The sequence below is a fragment of the Marmota flaviventris genome, chromosome 4, assembly GCF_047511675.1.
Source record: "Marmota flaviventris isolate mMarFla1 chromosome 4, mMarFla1.hap1, whole genome shotgun sequence".
NCBI lineage: Eukaryota > Metazoa > Chordata > Mammalia > Rodentia > Sciuridae > Marmota > Marmota flaviventris.
Genome location: NC_092501.1, coordinates 25,460,145 through 25,479,589, shown reverse-complemented (window position 1 = coordinate 25,479,589; position 19,445 = coordinate 25,460,145). Strand labels below are relative to the sequence as shown.

The following is a 19,445-nucleotide window of genomic DNA, read 5'->3' as shown; positions in this document are numbered from 1 at the left end:
TGTGGGTCTGTGTATGGTCTGAGGAGGGCACAGAGATAGATCAGAGTGGTTCAGAACAGCTGATCAAGCCTAGTCATCAGCACCTGGGTCCTGGCCTACTTGGGGGAGTCAGGTGCTTGTTCTTTTCACACCTCCATAGCAGCCAACACTTCTATAGAGCTTATTCTGAGCCAGATAATATTATAAGGACTTTATAACCATATTAATTTAATTTATCCTCCTAGCTACTCTATAGAGTAGATAGTCTTATACATCTCCCTTTTATAGATGAGAAAACTGAAATGTAGGGAAGTTAATAAGTAATTTGTTTAAGGTTAGAAGAGGTTAGAGCTCAGGGCAATCTGTCAGACATTAAAACAAATGTGAGTCAGGTGCAATGACACACACCTGTAATCCCAGTGGCTCAGGAGGCTGAGACAGGAGGTTCAAAGCCAGCCTCAGCAAAAGCAAGGCACTGAGCAACTCAGTGAGCCCTGTCTCTAAATAAAATTCAAAATAGGGATGGGGATGTGGCTCTGTTGTTGAGTGCCCCTGAGTTCAATCCCCAGAACAACAACAAAAAAAAAAATAAAATGGTAAAAACAATGGATGTGATCTTTCTTGCTTCATTCTCAGGGACCCCATAAGGAACACAGAATCAGTGTCTCTGAGATAACAATGACCTTCACTGGTAGAACTCCTGTAACTAGTTGTAGCATGAATATGAACCCTTCACATGACACTGAGGACAAAGCTAAGCCCCATGTTAAAAGCTTACTGTGCTTACTTAACTCCAGGGATGACATACCATGAACCCCAGTGATTCTAAATCCCAGAAATAATGAGCTCTGAATTAACTGGCTCATTTATAGCAGAATTACTTTTTGATATGAGACCTTGTTTTCTTCAAGTTCAAACACAAGTACAACCCTTTCTCTGTCCCTGCACTGCCTCAGTACTAGGGGATTTCTTTCTTTCTGGAGGCCTTATTTCTTGCTTCCCAGAAAGGCAGGCCCCTCTGGGTAACCTGCCTCCTCTCCCACTCACTATTTCCAGCCCTCCTCCAACTGCCTTCCCAGAAGGAGTCTCCTTGGCCCTCTTTAGGGCTTCTTTAGCATTTCACAACCCTTGCATTCCAGCCATGAAATTTGTATCTGGCTTTCCCCAAGATGATCAGTTGAGAAAAGCCTCCTTCGGCTTGCTGGCGCCTCCCTTCCCACTGCCTGCTTGGGTGAGTTTGGGAAGCATAGGAAGCAATCCCTTTGTGCTACTTAAGGACAGCCTGCCCTAGAACTGTGCCTGCGGATATTTGTAGGGATCTGGGATGGGGGGTTGTCTGAAGTGGCTGGTAAGCTAGAGTCTGACTTAGCTTCCAGCCTCTTCACAATGACTGGGGCCTGGGATGGTGTGTACGATCAGGTGCTACTTAGGGAGATTTACTTTTCTATAAACTGTTCCTGGGATGCTAGGAACCTGTATCAGTATTCTAGAATCTCTTCTTCCCTTGGCCAGTGGATTTATTGTCTGAGGTAGAGGGACCTTTAGGAAGCTCTCTGGGTCACCTACCAGAGAAGGACAGGGCTCCTGTGTATACACACAAGTGTTGGAAGGAGAAGGCTTCTGACCATTGGAGGAATACTTTGTAGTTGGGGCACCTCTGAAAAACAAACTCACCGTCATTGCTGAGCCAAGTTTCTCAGTCCTCTGGAATTACACCAGCAGCTTTTAAGACTGCTTTCTTTTCTGTCTTTTTCCTTCTTTTTTAAGATTTATTTTATTTTTTATTCTTCTTCTTTCCTTAATTTCCTGGAAAATTCAGGTTTTGTAGCATGAGTTCTCCTGTTGTGACATTCGCATCTACAACACCACCCCCAATACACACATGCACACGTACATACACTTATTTCTTTCTAATTTATTTATTTTTTTCCTGGAGTGCTAGGGATCAAATCCAGGGTCTTCTGCATTCTAGGCAAGCGCTCTGCCACTGAGCTACATCCCCAATCCTCTCTATTTTTGTAAGCATATCTGCTCCTACCTGTTTGAACTTTTGGATGGGGTGACTTTGCCACCTCTAATTCCTGTCTTGAATAGCTTGTAACCTGACCAGGGAATCATCGTTTAGAGGAAATTGTGATTTGTTTTGCTCAACTTATTAGCTCCATGAAGATTAACTAGAAGAAGAAAATATCTTGTTTGCACCTACCCTACCAATTAATTTAGATGAAAGAAGGTGAGTTTCCATCTGGGAAGACCACAAGGCTATTGTGGTGCCATTCACAGGCAAAGCAGTGTGGGGTGACCTTACTTTCAGCCTCTCATGTCTGTGCAGGGCCAGCCTGGAGCCTGCTCTGTCACGTTGGCTTCCCTCACCACTCTCATGTTGGGGAAGTACATTTGTTTGCACTGGAAAGAAAGCCCAGAAAGAAACAGCCTTTCACTCATAGCCCTGGCCAGGATCCTCAGGGCTGATAGGATGAAGGGCCCAAGCCTCTTTTCTGCCTGCTTCCTGGATTAGTGTTCAATGCTTTGCCTCTCTCACTGTGATCCAGGTTGTCACACTAAGTTTCTTTACATGCCTTTCTCAGAAATATACATTTGAAAGGGTAGAACAAGGGGCTGTAGCAAATCCAGCACAATTCAGTTTCTATTTAAACTCCACTCTTTGCTCTACTTCCCCAAAGTTGAAGCCACAGCGGCCGTTGTTAACACCTTGTCTTTACTGCCCTCACTGGCACTTTAAATTCTCAGTGCAAATGCTACATCCCCCTTCCTCAACTTGCACAATCATGAGTATTTTTATCACTCATCCCTGATCCTCGATGTCACCCAACACTTCAGTAGTGAGTCACTTCTGCAGGGAAGGGAAAGGGAAGGCTCAAAGGTAAGAGCTGGAGAAAGGAAATGACTCAGTGTCTTAGAAAAAGGAAAGCCAAGGACTCTGACTAAAACTGGCTCACTCAGGCTAGGCCTGGGTAAAGGCCCGTGGTGCCCAGAGGGACTAATGGTTGATTAGGGAATCCCCAATCCTTATGCACATTTTATCCACCCTGATTTCTTCATCCCCACTCTGTTCCACCATTCCATTTTCATGTTCCATCTGTGGGATGTTCCTATGGAGAATATTATACCTTATCATTTGGTTATTATTACTTATTGGTAACCCTTTATAGCCTTTTATTTCTAATATTCTAAAAGAGTATGACTAGATAATACAGTCTCATGCTTAACAGTGACTCTGGAGGTGAACTGGTCCCCTCACCCTCTACCCCACACCCACACTCTTTACCAATCATGCCTTGAAGAGAGATCTACACGTGGTTCTTTCTCTGAAAAGTTCAGAGCTTTCGTCAGCAATCAGAAAGCAAGAGGAGCGATTTCTCAGAAAAGAAACAGAAGCCAGATGTTGGTTGGGTCTCTGCCAGCCAAATTCACCTCATTTGGGGGTAGTTGCCAAGACTGATGCCCTGGTTGCTGTTCCCCAGTGTCCTCAAGGAGAAGGCCCCAAGTTGTGTGGCCAGTGCAGATATCATGATTGTCACAGGACTAGGACCATAGCTAAAAGGAGTTTCAGTGGTTCAACTCCTCTCCTTTCTACCCCCTGCCATTGATAGAATACGGCTGGTACCCTTTAGGTTAATGTGGCGAAATTAAGACCTTTCCGTTTGAAGGAATCAGAACAGGGAGGAAGTATGTATAAGGCTCTGCCAATCTGTAAAGTGTCAGTAGAGTCATTAGGGCATATACTATAAACAATACAGTACTAGAATTCAGGATTCTATCCTTACACTGGAAGGAGAGGGTATGCTAAGGTATGTTAGTCACTTTATGCAGTGAGAAGTATAAATATAGAATGTGTTATATAGACAGGTGGGAAAGACTAAATAAATTTTATTTAGATCTATTCCTGGATTGCTGAGGTGTACCTCTAAGCCACACCATAAACCACCCCCTTGGTGCTTCCAATACAGAAAGAATCCTGAGCTGGACAGGTTCTTGTGACTGAGTGTGCAATTTTTATTGCCCATCACCACGTGTGAAGTTCTGTATTGTGAGCTGCTGTTGTCCCCACTTCTCAGATTATAACACGGAGGCTTATGTTTTATAACTTATCTAGAGTCTAACCACTAGGAATAAGTGTCAGCCAGAATTTGAACCTCAGGTTGTTTGCCTTTAGATCCAGGCCTCTTCACCACTGTGTACTGCCTATAAAAAAGGATAAAAGTGGAGGAGGTGCTTGTCAATCCACAGGAAAATATAACTGGAAAGGGGGCCCTGGAAGTCTACCTGTGTGCAGAGAGAAACAGTTATTTTAGTTTGCCTGGAAACCCATGGAGGTGGCAGGTCAATGGAGACCATCTGGCTGAGAAAAGTGTAAAATGTAAAAAGTAAAATGAAATCTGCTAGAATATACACTCCATCAAAATGAGTGAGGCAGACAGCGAATGTAGGAAAGGGGGTCCAACATGAGAAGGAAACGGGGAGTCACAGGGTGAAGGTAAAGAGTGATTCCAGATAATGGCTGAGCAGCAAGAACCAAAGGCAACCAACTCAGATTGGAGTCAATTGGAAGGATCCTCATGAGAAATGGCTTTAAGATAGAACTGATAAATATTTGTTGTATTTGTATGTCTTGGGAGGACATCTGTAGATCATTGGTATATTAATCCTAATTGAACTGGTGGTAAACACCCAGAAAACTAAGATAGTTTGCCTAGGGATTTAGTTTAGTTCAGTGGTAGAGCACTTACCTAGCATATGCAAGGCCCTGGGTTCAATCCCCAGGACTACAAGAGGAATACAATAAAAAGAAAGAAAACTAAGACAGTTATTAAATCCAAGGAAATAGACATGTTAGAAGAGTAATTATAGTATACTACATGGTTCACCTATAAATAAGATTGATATAGTGGTAATAATGTGAACACTTAATACAGATCCACACAAACTTGCAAGGTAGTTGTCTTGGGAAGATGGAAACAAAGGAGGGTGGGATAAGAAAGAGCCAAAAGCTTGTCTTTTAGGGGAGTTTGGTGAGTTTATGAAAAGAGGGGTTCTCTGGTTAAGGTTGGAAAATGTTGGCTTACACAAAAGGAAACCAATTCATTCTCCTTTTGTAAACCTTCAAAATGTTTGGAGTTCACCAATATTTTGCGAACCTCTAATCTGAGGTGAGCATATTGCATCCAGCCTTTGTCATATCTGTATTGTTGTTGTTGTTGTTGTTTTGTTTTATTTTGTTTTTTAGAAACTTCTCTGAGAATTCCATAGAATGCCCTTTGAGAAACTATCTCCCAGGAAGGATGTTCTGTTCAGAGTTCAGGGAATGAACTATTCAATGCAGCTCAGTGGTAGAGCCCTTGCCAAATATGCCTGAGTAGGATCTTGGTTCCATCCCCAGCACTACAGAGATGTGGAGGAATTGGACTGGGCGTGGTGGGTGGCGCATATCTCTACTCCCAGTATTTTGGGAGGCTGAGGCAGGAGGATCATGAGTTCAAAACCAGCTTCAGCAAAAACAAGGCGCTAAGCAACTCAGACTCTGTCTTTAAAATAAAATACAAAAAAGGGCTAGAGATGTGGCTCAGTGGTTGAGTGCCCCTGAGTTCAATCCCCAGTATCCCCCCTGTGTCCCCCCCAAAAAAAGAGGAATTGGGATGTTCAGGGAAGAGAGCTATGCCTTTATGGGCTGAAACCCCAGAAGAAAGGATAACTCATAAAGTATGGAAGTATGGGAGTTTCTCTCTCTCTCTTTCTTTTTCTTTTGTTGTTGTTGTTGTTGTAATACAAGGGACTGAACCCAGAGACTCTTAACCACTGAGTTACGCATCCCCATTCACTTTTTTAAATTTTATTTTGACACAGGGTCTCACTAAATTCCTGAGGCTTGCCTCAAACTTAAAATCCTACTGCCTCAGCCTCCATGCCACTGGGATTACAGAAATGCACCACTGTGCCAGGCAGGAAGATAAAAGTTTCTTAAGGAGAATATAGCAACATTTTGGCTGGCATCAGAAAGACATGGATTTTATCTCAGCTTTTATTTGCTCATTGCATGACCTTGAGCTAGTTATTTAAGTCTTGGAGTTTCAGTGTCTTCATCTGTAAAATGAGGAATGTAACACCTATTAATTGGGTTATGAAAATTAAAGGAAGCGAAATATATGAAGGGTTTACTAGGGGACCCAGAACTATTGTTTGTGCTTTATAAAAGGTATCACTTGGTATTATTGTTGTGAATAGTTCCCTGAAAACTAAAAGGAGGCATAAGACCTCCAGGGACCAGTGCAGGTATTTAGAGAATTCTCCTCACAACTCAGAATTTGGGAAGAATTTGAACAATAGCTGGAAGGAGAGTCATGTTATGCCAGCACAGATGTAAAGAACAGGGTCAAAAAAAAAAAAAAAAAAAAAAAGCTGAAACTCAAGAACTGAGTCCTGCTAAAAAGTACTATGAAGGCTGATGCAGTGACACATGTCTATAATCCCAGCAGTTTGGGAGACTGAGACAGGAGGATCACAACTGGAGACCAGCCTCACCAATTTAGTGAGAGCCTGTCTCAAAATTTTTAAAAAAAGAAAGAAAGAAATTAAAAAGGGCTGGGATTGTAACTCAATGGTAGAAAGCCCCTGGGTTCAATCTATTATAGACAAAAACAAAGTGCTATGACCAACAAAAAGGGCTTTAGTTTTGTGTGACTCTTTGGAGAAGACCTCACGGTTTGGATAGAGTAATGCTAATCAGTGGCAGAGAGAAGTAAATTTTACTTGAATTGTGTAATGCTGCCACCGCAACACAATGATTGTCAGCCTAGGAAGGGTCACAGCAGTGACAAAAGGATGGAAGCTGTGCATTCAGATATCCTGGTCCACAAGGATTTTAGAAGAATTGGAAGTGGAAGTAAAGAGACTGGTGTTCATATCTTTTGCTTTTTCTCTTTCTTTCTTTCTTACTTACCTACTTATTTATGGTACTAGGGATTGAATCAAGGACCTTGCACATGTGAAGCAAACACTACCACTGAACTACATCCGAAGCCCTGACTGATTGATTAATTGATAGATACTGGAGATTGAACCCAAGGACACTTTAACACTAAACTACAACCCCAGTGCTTTCTGTTTTGAGACAGGGTCTCACTAAGTTGCTGAGGCTGGCCTTGAACTTGAGATCCTCCTACCTCAGCCTCCCAAGTAGCTGGGATTACAGGTATGTGCTCCCAGGCCCAGCTGGTATCAGAAATTCTGAGGGAATTGGGGAGAGGAGAGTTGGCAACCTGGAAGCAACCAAAAGTTTCAGGATGACAAGAGCATTTGCACTCTCCAGACTAGTGAGCTTGGCGCAGTTCTCATGAAAATTCTGCACTAGATGATTCAGCAAGGAGCTTCAGACATTTTGGGAACAGTGAGCCCTGAGAATCAGAAAATAAGGCTTTGGGAAGTGCTTACCTGCCTGGAAGACAGAAGAAGTCCTTTGGATTCACATACACAGGGTTTAGAAAGACATCTTGAGAACGCTCTGACATCATTATTGAAGGGAAAGTGAGGAACTAGAGATGGGTAAGCGAGAAATGAAAAACAGACCAGGCAGCGATACACATAAGAGTTTATTTGTCAGAGATGACAAATAAAGGCACATCTCTCTATAGCAGAGAAAGGCAAAACAGGCTTGGGTTCCAGGACTTTTATGGGGCAGGCTCAGAAATCAGAGCCAGGCGGGTCCTAATGCAGGTAGTCAGGGGTTGTGTTGGTATGAGGGAGTGGTGAGCCTTTCTCAGAAAGGCCCTTGGGCAGGAAAGTGAAACTTTTTCCTTAAAATGGTGGCTGTCACGTAAGATGACCATCCAGATGCTAAGCAACAACCTTAAAATTATAAGCAACACAGATGTGTCCAGAGAGCATCCAGGAGGGTGAGAGACTGGTGATGGGAAGGTTGGGTTGATTTATAATTGATTGGATGAGGATACCCAAAGAGTAATGATGTCAGTCTGTCAGGCTGTCTGCCAGCCCTGGCCTGCTTACTATTTAATCAAAGCCTAGGAAGAGAACATCGATGGCAAGTTTATCAGTTTTGTCAGTGATGTGAAGTCAGGAAAGAATGCCAATATGATGGATGCCAGAGTCAGGTTCAGAATTATCTGAACTACTTGCAATCCTAGCCAGATAACAAGAGTTCTACTCTTAGCTGCAAATAATCATCAGTACATAGTAGCTGGGGGAGAAAAGTTCTAAGGGCAACCCATGGGAGAAAGCCTGAGGGAGATTTCGTTGACTGAGGGAGTGCAATATGAGTTGGTAGTTTGATGAGGTTTCAAAGAATAGACAATTTGATGACAGTTTTAATAGAAATAAAGTGTCCCAAACAAGAGTGCCCAGGGCCTCTGTGATCTGTTCTGGTCAGACCACATACTGTATTTATTTCCACACACCACACTTCACTTCCAGACATGACACTCTAGCTTTGACAAGCTAAAATGAATCCAAGGGAGGGTGACTTGAATGGATGGAGGATTTCAGAACCTTGTCAAGAAATGTAGTAGAAAGTTGGGACCACAGATCCTAGAAAAAGAAACTGTTGATGGGATGTGAGAGCAGCCTTGGGGATTCAAAAGGCTGTCATGGAAAGATGGATTAAACTACTGGACAACTTGAAGGCCAGTGGTTTGAGAACTGCAGAGAGGCAGACTATGCCCTGTAGAAACAAGATGGCTGAACCAGCTCCTCCTTCAGTGAAACAAAGGCACAAGGGGTCTTGTTGGCCTGTAGTTAGCCTTCCAGAAGCACTGATAGCCTATAGTGTCCACTCCAGGAGTCAGGAGCCTTTTCAGGCCCCATCTCTCCCAAGCTCAGGGAAATTGACCTAGCTTGTGACAGTTGAACTGAGTCCTGGAGAAAGGCAAACAAGTTCCTATAAGTTGTGGACATTCTGGCAGGAGGAGCAGAGAGACTTGAGAGGCAGTCAGCTATATTTTGAGGACCTCCCATATCCCAGGACTACACGAGTCATCTCATTTAATCAATATGATGACTCTACTGTTATTACTCCCATCAAAGATAACAAATCTTGGGCTGGGAATATAGCTCGGTTGGTACAGTGCTTGCCTCACATGCACAAGGCCATGGGTTCAGTCCCCAGCACCACAAAAAAAAAAAATCTTAGAGAAAGGTTCAGTCAGTTACCCAAGGACTCAAATCCAGAACATAAGCACTTGGGGGTGGGGGGCAGTGGGTCTGGGTCATGCCATCTCAGGAGCCCCTCCCTCTCTCTTCCTCCCCCAAAGCTTTGCCTTCTCCTCTACTGGGAACTCAGGGAGAAAACAGCCCAGCTGAAAAATTAGGCCATGCTGCCGAGCACACTACTTATTTTTTTATGACTAAGATTAAGCTGACAACCATGCAAAACATTGCAAACCTGTGTCGGCTGCAGATTTAATACCTCACCCAGCCCACACAAATAATTCATGCTTCTGCATCGATGTCCAGAAAAAACAAATCAGCAAAAAGCTGGGCTCCTGCGTGTGTATAGAGCAGCCGCCTTTCCATTGAAGCAGCGTGCCGGAAATACCCAAGCTCCAGGACTGCAGATCTAGCGTTTTGCAATTTTTTTTTTCTTTTAAAAGATTAAAGTATGGTTTTTCAAATGATTGAAGGTTGGTGGGAGGTGTAAATGTGGGCACTTGTCACATTAATTCTTCAGATGATTAAGTTCTTTTCCATTTCTTTAAAGCTGTTTGCAGTTGGGTTTGATGTCCTCGTTCCGGGTGAGTGTGTTGTGGCAGTTACCAAGGTGACTTTAGCTGACTTTCAACAATTTATTTTTCCCTCCAGCTTGAGATGTCTCTAGCCCTGTGTGTTGTTGATTCTTCTCCCACCAGCCCCCTTCCACCTCCCATTGCTGTTCCTCAGCACTTTTGCCTGTGGGCCCTGCCCTAGGGCTAGGCCTCAGCCCCTCTGCAGAATGAGCATGGTGGTGCCCCTGGATATAAGAACCTGTCAGATAGCACAGTCACACCCTAGTTTTTATACTTAAACTCACTCTGTGGGGCTGGGGAGAATGCTTACCCATCATGCACAGGGTCCTAGGTTTAATCCCCAGAACCATAAAAAATAAAAATAAAGGATTAAACTCCCTATGTGAAACTCAGGCTTGTCACCTCAACTCATCTGTAAAAGGGTTAACAGAACCTGCCTTAGGGAGTAAACCTATGGCACAGAGAAAGTACCCAGCAGATTGGAGGAGCTGCTGTTGTTTCCTGCCTTCTGTTCTTGTTTGGACCTAGAGGGCACCGGTGTCACCTCTGAGCCCATCAGTAGTGCCTGACTGAGTTGATGTATTTAGTGTTACTCTCCTCAAAAGGGAGGTGTAGCGGCTCTGGTGGAGGGAAAGAGTTAGTTGGTCAGAAGTCCAGGGTTCCCAAGTTGGCCTGTCATAGACCAGCTCTGTTGCCTTGGATGCCTTGCTGTCCCTTTTTTGAAAAGGAAAGAGATAGATTAAACAATCTTGAGTTTCCTTCCAGTCCTGAAATACCATGACCCTCTTGTTCATAGCTTTTGTCTCCTTCACAGGTCTTAAAAAAGCTCTTGCCAAGGGGAAAGGCCATTTCAAGTGGCTTTGGGAAGCCAGAGGAAGTGATGGCTTTTGTGAAAGAGCAGTCAAATCTGGGGAAGGATCCTCACATAGAAGGAGAAGACTCAGGAGGGAGCAGTTCTAAGCACTGCCTCAGCAGGACCCTTGCTGTCCAGTGCTGGCCTCACACCCTTGCCCCCTGGGAGGACTCTGCCTTTGGCGTCTCATTGGCTGCAGGCCCCAGGGCTCAGCCTCCAGTGTGTGAGGAGGTCAGGCCTGGCCTCTCCCTCTCTTCAGAGGCTGTCTAGCCCAGACATCCTGGGTGGCTCCTGCCTGCTGCTTGAATGATAAAAAACTGGAGCTTCTCACCAAGTACTTTGATGGACACTTGGGGAATTGTTTTGAGATTCACAGCCCAAACCAGAATCCGGCCTTTTGAATGGGATCAGTGGGTGACCCTCATTTCCTGCTGAGGCAGATTTGAAAGGTTGTCAGTAGGGGCAGCTGAATTTGAAAGAGCAAATCTTGGAATGCAAAGAGACCTGGTGGCCTAGCAGTGGGACAAGCTGTTGGTAGGGAGCTGCACAGAGGGAGAATGAGGCAGCAGTGATAGCTTACTGGGGTTGGCCACAGGGGTCCTTGAAGCTTACCAGGGTAGGGGTCCAATCCTACACAGTGGGCAGCCAAGCCTAGTGGCCTGAGTCCCAAGAGCCCAGCTCCCACCCCTCAGTGAGGTTTGTGTTACTTCCTGGTTAAATGAAGAAAATATGTGTCACTTCAGTGCCTGGCGATTAGTAGGAATAGGCATGCTCACAGTCTTTTCAGGGTCAGCTGGATGGAAGCTCTTGGAGCCAGATCTTGGGGAGCTCTCCCATGTCAGCCTTGGGAACAAGGGCTCTCAGGCCCCACAGCAGGGGAGAAGGCTCCCTACTGATCTCACAGATTAAAACAAAACCCTGTGGCATAAACTTTAGAGTATTGTTGGCCAATGATACAGGCTGTAGTAACAGATCTACCTGAGACAGATGCCAACTCCACCCCTATTACTGGCTGTGCAACCTGGGGCAAGTTACTTAACCTCCCTGGTCCTAGTTTCTTATCTGTAAGAGAGAGATGATGATAGTGCCCACCTCATGGGAGTATCACAAGGAGTAGCCAGTCAGTGGAAGTACTTGGCACAGTGACTGGCACTTGGCAAGCACAGATTGAAGGGTGGCTGCTATAATTGTATCAGGCACCATGATTCGTATTAATCAGCAAGATAGCCAGAAACTCCCATCTTGCTCCTCCCTGTGGTTTTCACCATGTACTAAACCTGTTTCCATGCTTGTTTCACAGGAGCCGCAAAGACAGCCTGGAAAGTGACAGCTCCACGACCATTATTCCCCACGAGCTCATCCGCACCCGACAACTTGAGAGTGTACATCTGAAATTCAACCAGGAGTCAGGAGCTCTCATTCCTCTCTGCCTAAGGTGAGCCAAGATTATTCCACAATGGAGCCACCCCCTCTCCCCCGACACCCAACCTGGCTTTGGGGCCACTTCAGAGCCTCCCAAATCTCTCTCCCCCAACATGCGCCCCACCCCCAGGGGGGGCCTGGTACCACTTCACCTCCATTCCTCAAGACCTATGCTTGCTGTTTTACCCAGCAAGGCCCCTGTAGGAAGCCCGCCCGCATATCTGACCAGAGTCTGGGAACAGGGAGGGAGGAAAACTGCTCAGGCAGATCTTGGACCTATATGTGATCCTGGGGACCCCAAACCAGCCATCAATCCCCATGTCACTGGGTCATTCTCCCTATGGAAACCTCTAGGCAGCTTAGGTTGTAAGAAGTCTGCAAGCAGTGGGGGCCAGTTGGCCACATAAATTATCCCTAGAGGAAGGCTCTCTTCTGTATCTCAGCGTAGAGCAGTGGCAGGCTCCAATGAGCAAAGCCACAAGCAATCTCTGGCTGCTTGGTCGACAGACCATTCTCATTAGCAAGTTTCAGAGTCGGAGAATCCACAGGGAATAGGTGCTGAAGAACTCTCCTTTATCCAGGAATTGTTCTTCAGCCTTGCCCTCTTTAGGGAGTTTTAGTAACTAAGGGAGTCTCAGATGCCCCCTGCTATCCCACAAGCCTGGGGTCAGGGATGACTGAGTCACCAGTAGCATTTGGTTGCCAGGGGGAAGATTCTGGTGGGTTCTTCCTGCTTGCTGCCTTTCCCATGAAAAACTCTCAGTTCTTCATACCCAATGACCAGCCCAGCAGACTCCTTGAGAGACCAGGAAGCCCAGCTGTGTCTCTTCTGCTGCCGTTCAGATCAGAAACCCAGTCTTGTAGCCAGAAGTCAGCTGATTATGTTGAGCTGAATCTCTTACAGCTGGCCTCATCTGCAGTCCTCTGGCCTTCCACCCTCACTTTGCTAGCAGGAGAGGCAACAAGAATCCCTCTAACTTGGAGGACAGTGACAAGGAAGAAGGGGTTGCATGGTTTGGATCCTCCCCACTATCCCTGGAGCCTGGGGAAGGAGTTTGGAGGGTGGCCAACCTTGGCCAGCCACCCTGGGCAGCAGGGCAAAGATTGCTTGATCAGAGTGAACAGGACCCGGCAGGGCCCACTGCCAGATTCCCAATAATTTCCTCCTCAGCTATTTCTTTGGTACAGGCTTAAGGCCGTTAGACTGGTGAAGGGTTAATGTAAGGCAGCCTGAGAGAGTAAAGAGCAGGTGTTGCTTCCCTTGCTGACTAGCATCTTTGCCCCCTAAGTTGTCACTGCCTCCCCTTCCCCCGGTATATTTCCAGACTGGGGATTAAGGGTGACTTCTTGTGGCTCCCTCAGAGTGACCCCACTTGGCTTCATTAATCAATCAATCAACAAATAAATAAATAAAGATGTGCTTTTTGCCTTTAAACCAGCTGTTTAAATGTTACAGGAAAGCCCAGGAGCAGGTGGAAAATTCTGCCCTGGACACTGAATTGTCTTTCTTGCTGGGAAGGCCTGGTATCACTTCACCTCCATCCCTCAAGCAAAGGAGGACATGACTCCCTCTTCATTCTGGGTATAACCCTGGGCATATTGCTCACTTTCCTCTCTAGCCTCACCATTCCCACCAGTATGTGAGGGAGTTGGAATCTATCACCACTGAGGCCCTTTGAACTCTGATCTAGAGTTGTCTCTGCTGGTTGAGCACTTCAGGAGGAAGGCTTTATAGAACTGGTGAAGGAGGCTTCTCTTTGAAGGTGCTGTGATGAGCGGTTTGGTTATGGTCCCCTGTTGGTGGGCAGGTGGGCCATCAGGAGGGCGTTTGTCAGGCATCCTGCCCCAGAAAGCATAGCCTCATCGTCCCAGAACTTTAACCAAGCCTGCTGTGCTTCAGGCTGTTTCTAGGCCCAGCTCCTCATTGTCTCCATGTTCCCATCCCCAGGGGCAGGCTCCTGCATGGACGGCACTTTACATATAAAAGTATCACGGGTGATATGGCCATCACATTTGTCTCCACTGGAGTAGAAGGTGCCTTTGCCACTGAGGAGCATCCTTACGCAGCTCATGGACCCTGGTTACAAGTGAGAAGGCTTTTTTTCTTCTCCCTATCTTCTTCCCGTAGGCTATTCCCTTGGCTACCTGCCCTCCCCTCCCTTGGCCGCTCTTCCTGAGCAGCTGGTTATAAGATGCCTCTTGGATTCAGGGCCTGAGGCCTTTGTGTGGTCATGAGTGTGGATGCTGCTGCCCATCTCAGCAGCTGCAGGGGCACTTCCTGGCCTCCTATGAGACACAAGTGATCACTCTCCAGGCCCTGGCCATTGGTGATTCTGGTTCCTATGAAAATCCAGGTGTGAGGAATATGACTTCCCCTACCCTGGGCAAGATTAAAGTACAGGAAACCAAGAGTGAAGCAAGATGGAGGACATATGGAAGTCACTCTCAGCAGTTATATGAAAATCTTATGAGAATTCATGGGAAGTAGGGCTGAAGTTGTGGCTCAGCAGTAGAGCGCTTGCCTAGCATGTGTAAAGCCCTGGGTTCAATTCTCAGCACCACATAAAAATGAATAAATAAAATAAAGGTATCATATCCAAACATAACTAAAAATAAATAAATATTTAAAAAAAAAAAAAAAAAAAAAGAATTTATAGGGAGTGGTTATCTGTGCCCAGACTTGGGGCTGGGATGGGCAGGCCAGAGTCTCCTCCCATCAGTCAACTTTCCTGTTTCTCCTGTGGAAACACAATTTGAACAGAAACCTGCTGGCTTGTCCAGAGTGCTTGTTCTTCTTTGCTCTTCTGGATGAAGGAAACTTTAAGAGCTGATACCTAGCAGGGTGATGGGGCTAACTAAGAGTCATCAGCCTTCTTCTAGCATCCACTCTGACCATGTCTCTAAGAGGTATTGTGTCTGGTGCTTCACACTCCTTTTTGGGCTTTGTTTGCTTTGGGGGTGAATACTTTCCCTTATCTTTCTCAGGAATATCAAGAAAAGGAGTTTTTTGGGCTAGGGAGTGGCAGAGTACTTGCCTAGCATGCCGGAAGCCCTGAGTTCAATCCCCCAGCACTGCCAAAAAAATAAAAATATGGAAAGGGATCTGACCCTAATCTAAAGGTGCCCAAAACTTGTTTGTAGTGTGTTAGAGAGAACATGGGGGAATTACAGTAGATAGGAAGATAATTTTGCTGGGTTTTTTGGGTTTAACCCAGCTGGGGGTCTGTAATATTCTTAATATGGGCATGTTTTTGTCCACGTGTGTCTGCTTGCAGCAGAATTCCTCCTCCTTCAGGCTTGCCCCCACCCCCATCACCAAAATCCTAACCTTTAATTAAAACAAACAGCAAACAAAGGACACCAACCGCACTCCCTAGACTTAGCTGAGGTAGAAGTGGAAGCTAGTGCTTTAGGGATATTGTGTTCCATAAATTATCTTGCCTTTTTCCACTGTTGTTATTACATTGTTTCATAACAAAATTACTTTGAACCATAAAGTTATAAATACATTTTAAAAGTCCCACTTGGTAACATTAGATTTCTGTCCATGTGGTGTTGATAGTTACTGTAGCAAAAGCTCTGAAGTGTAACATTTGAAATTAGCCCAGCACAAGTGGAAAAGGTCTCCTGCTGCCCCCACGCCCCACCCCCCACCCATGTCCCAGGCTGCCACTGGTGCCTTGGCTGAGAGCAGGAGGGAACAGGCCTGTTCTGGGCAGAACTGGTAGCTGGTAAGTTGAGAGTTGGGGCCTATGCAGGAGACCCCAACCCCTGAGAGTTCATAGGTTGTCATTTCAGCAGATGATGTCATGTTGGCAGGTCTTGACAGAAGTGTTCTCATAGTGCATGTGCCTGTATTTGAAGGTTTTAGATATTTTGTTTGGAGAAAATAGAGTCTGGGGTCTCTCCAAACCCAAGAAGAAAGTCCACCCAGTTTTTTGGTATCCTCAAAACTTAACTTGCCTTTGTTCTGCCATCCCCCCCTCGGAATGTCTTCTTGCCCTGAGAACTAAGCTGGTCAGCCTCTCTAGTTTTTCAGCAGCCCAGGAAGCTTGATCCCCCAAGGACTCTGCAGGTGACCACAAGACCCCTCAGTCATCATAGAAAGCCTTCCAGGCCCCACCTAACTCCAAAGCCTCTGATCCCCTGGCTGTTGGCATTCCCACTTCCAACACCACAACCCCCTCACTCCCTGGCAGCCCCTCAGTGAGCCTGGACTCTCAGCACCCGCTGACTCCCAGCACATGGTCCCCTCCTGTGGGCTGTTGCCTGGGGAACCGGGAAGCGGTGGGAAAGAGCCGCTGGCCTCGGCATGTTTCAATAAAGTTGCTGTGCTGGGAGCTGCTTAATCAAAGGCCTGTGTTATGGGCTCATTAGTGTGGTCCACCACAGGCCAGCTCACAGGAGAGCTCCTGGGAAGGCTGGCTGAGGCCCCACTCCCGAGGCTCGCACCCTTGATCACCAAGGGGTTTCTCAGGCCCTTTGCAAGGAGCCCTGGGAAACCCTCCGACCCTGCCCCCAGCCAGCCGGATTCTCAGCAGTGAAGCCAACACCCACACCAGCCCTCCTCCCCTCCCGGCAAGCAGTCAGCATTTTCTGTGTCTGACTGCCAGCCCACTTTCCCCTTTAGGGTCTTGCCTTGTGGTCACAGGCAGCTCTCTAGCTTGTGGGAATCTGGGCTTGTAATGACTTGTGGGCCTCTCAGGGGTCTAACTATCTTCCCAGGAGTCCAAAGCCTCCTGGAGCCCTGGAGTTAGACTTTCAGTCACAGGTGAGGCCACCAAGGGCCCCAGGACCTCCAGGGGGAGGGAGACCCCAGCTCAGAGGCCTGCCCTTGCTCCTTGCAGGCATTTCTCACTATGTTTCCAGAATTTGGGGTGTCTCCATGGGTCTTGTATGCCCAGGCCTGTTGGGGTAGAGGAGCAGGAAAGAGCTGAATGTAGTAGACCCAGGAAGTAGAGAAACCCAGGCTTCTGTTCTCTTGGCTGCTGCATGAATTTTCCCTGTAGGTCCCAGCTGAAGCAGGAGGGGTGGGATGACTTTCTTGCATCAGCCATCAACAGCCTTGGAAGTACTTACTCCCAGCCTTGGCACCTTGCTCTGGCTACCAGCCCAGGCCTGTTATCTCTTGGGGGAAAAGCAAGGCAGACATCATGCATAGGGAAAGAATGACAAAGAAAAGGCTGAGAAGAAAAGTCAGAAGATTAGGGAACCTGAGCCTCTTTCCAGAGCTTGTGGAGTGGCCCCAGACAGTCCTCCACATCCACTTTCTCCTGGGTCGGCACCTACTCCCCCATATTCAACATCTCAGGGTAACCCAGTACCAGGGAAGTTAGGGCCCCAGTACACTGAAGAATAGCATGTGGGCAGTACCAGTTAGGTGCAGTGCATTAGGGGGAGCCCCAGAGGCAGGAGTCAGTTGTATCTCTGCACTCTTCTCATTTTCTGGAGAAGGCACTTGGCATTGTCTGCCCTACTTTGCTTTTTCATCCTTGTTGAGATTGGATGGAAAATGTATCAGCCAACTGTGAAGCTTTGCAGGAGAGTCTTCAGACCCTGGCAGGGAGGCCTTGCCAAAGTCTTCTCCTGCCCCTTTATCTCCCAGCATCCTCTCACTCTGATGGCTTGAGCAAGCTTCTCCCTTGGCCTTTTGATGTTGGGATGTTGGTTTTCTAAGAGTGCAGTCCAGTGCCAAATTGTTCCTCCCTAGCCAGGGCAGTGTGAAAAGGAGAAGTTTCAATCCAGAGGTCACAGAGGGGTCATATTACCAGATATAAGAATATTTTTTTTAGGTGCTGCAGTGCTTTCTCAGCTGTGCAGTATCTGACTGTTCACCCAGGTGATGCCCCCAGCCCTAGCCACTCCCTAGCAGCCCCACTGAGAGGCCCCAGTCTTGGGAGAAGCCGCCCAGCAGCTGTTTTCAAGTGGCCTCTGCTGCTCCCAACCATGTTTGAGGAATTACTACTGAGCTCTCCCCCTTACCCAAAGACAAGCTCCTCACATCCTGAATTCTCCTGCTATTTGGATGCTGTATGGAAGTCAACTTGGGAATCCCCTGCTCAAACTTACGGGGTTGCTCTTTGATGTGTACTGCTTCTCCTTCCACTGGTGGACCTGGCCACACCTCTTCTCCCTGGAGACCTTTGCTTAGGCTGTTGCAGAGACCTATTATCCAGGGGCATACCTGTTGAGGTTTAAAGCCCAGGTGTATGCTTGGGGAAGGTACCTTTCTTGCAATAGATACCCATAATGCCCAACTGTGTCCCTAGGAACCAACAGCCAGAACAGAAGAGTCAGCTTGCTTCTGACCTCCAAAGCCAACTTCTCACCACCCACCAAGAACAGGAAATGAATGAGTGAGGCCTACTGTGCCCCCACTGTCCGCAAGCACATATCTCTGCCTCCTCCCAGTGTGTGTGTGAGGTTGGGGGGGAACCTGCAGGCTGTTTCCTGGCTTTTGTCTGGTCTGGGGGGGAAGGGTCACAACAGACAGGACTGCTTACTTGTCCCTACCTCTTCCACTGCCATTGTGGGTGCCAGAGCAATTCCTTGGCAGGTCTTGCCACTGAAAACAACATGTTTCCTTCCCCAAGAGAAGGAAAGGGAGGGAAGAGAAAGCAAAACTTGTTGGGAAGCAAGAACAACGTGTCAACATGAAGAGCAAACAAGGCCCTGGACAAAGTGCTAATTGTCACACCAAGGGGAAGGAATGGGCATTGTCAGCCATTCAGAAATATCATTGACCTCAAAAATATTATTGACCACAGACATTTGAATCAGCATCAGATCTGCAGCAGCTGGGCCCCTGCCTGCAGCACAGCTGGGCCTGCCCAGGACAGGCACTAACAAAAGATCACTTTTCAGGTTCCTTTCTGGAACTTGCTGGGGCCTGGGGAATTGATAGGTTGTTGACAATCTTCCCTCACCACCAACCAGCCAGACTGTCCTAAGGCACTTGATGTGAGCCCACTGGAGTAAAGTACTGGCCTAGATTCCTCACCCCTTCCCTGGCCAAAGATGCCAGTGGGGAGAGAGAAGCCATTATTCTCAGCTCAGCCAGTTAAATGGTGGTAGAGCCTTGCCCAAACCCCTTTCCCTCTGTGCCTATTTCCTAGCACTCTCTCCACCTTGATCTCCTGAGGTATCTTTTTAAAATGCAGATGCTATCCAGGTACAGTGACATGAGACTGTAAGGAATTACAAGTTTGAGACCAGCCTGGTCAATTTAGTGAGACCCTATCTCAAAATTTTAACAAAAAAGAAGAAGGATTGGGAATATAGCTCAGTGGTAGCACACTTGACCAGCATGTACAATGTCCTGGATTCAATCCCCGCTACTGAAAAAAAAGAAAATGAAGATGCCTTGGCCTTGCCCCGGGCATTCTGATTCAGGAGGACTTAGTGTCTAACATCTCCATATTTTCAAAAGCCTCACAGGG

At 46.7% G+C, this 19,445-nt stretch overlaps 1 protein-coding gene across 9 annotated transcripts in view; it reads left to right on the top strand.

The window, feature by feature from the left end:
- Sufu (SUFU negative regulator of hedgehog signaling) overlaps positions 1 to 19,445 on the top strand; it is a 115,403-nt gene that overhangs the window by 77,027 nt on the left and 18,931 nt on the right. For all 9 annotated transcript variants that reach the window (XR_003582000.2, XM_027929965.3, XM_027929961.2 and 6 more), the window contains exons 9-10: positions 11,885 to 12,019; positions 13,955 to 14,093. Coding sequence is in view for 8 of the 9 variants with exons in the window: in XM_027929965.3 (XP_027785766.1) it covers positions 11,885 to 12,019; positions 13,955 to 14,093 (274 nt within the window). In the remaining variant the exon portion in view is untranslated. The remainder of the gene's footprint in view (positions 1 to 11,884; positions 12,020 to 13,954; positions 14,094 to 19,445) is intronic.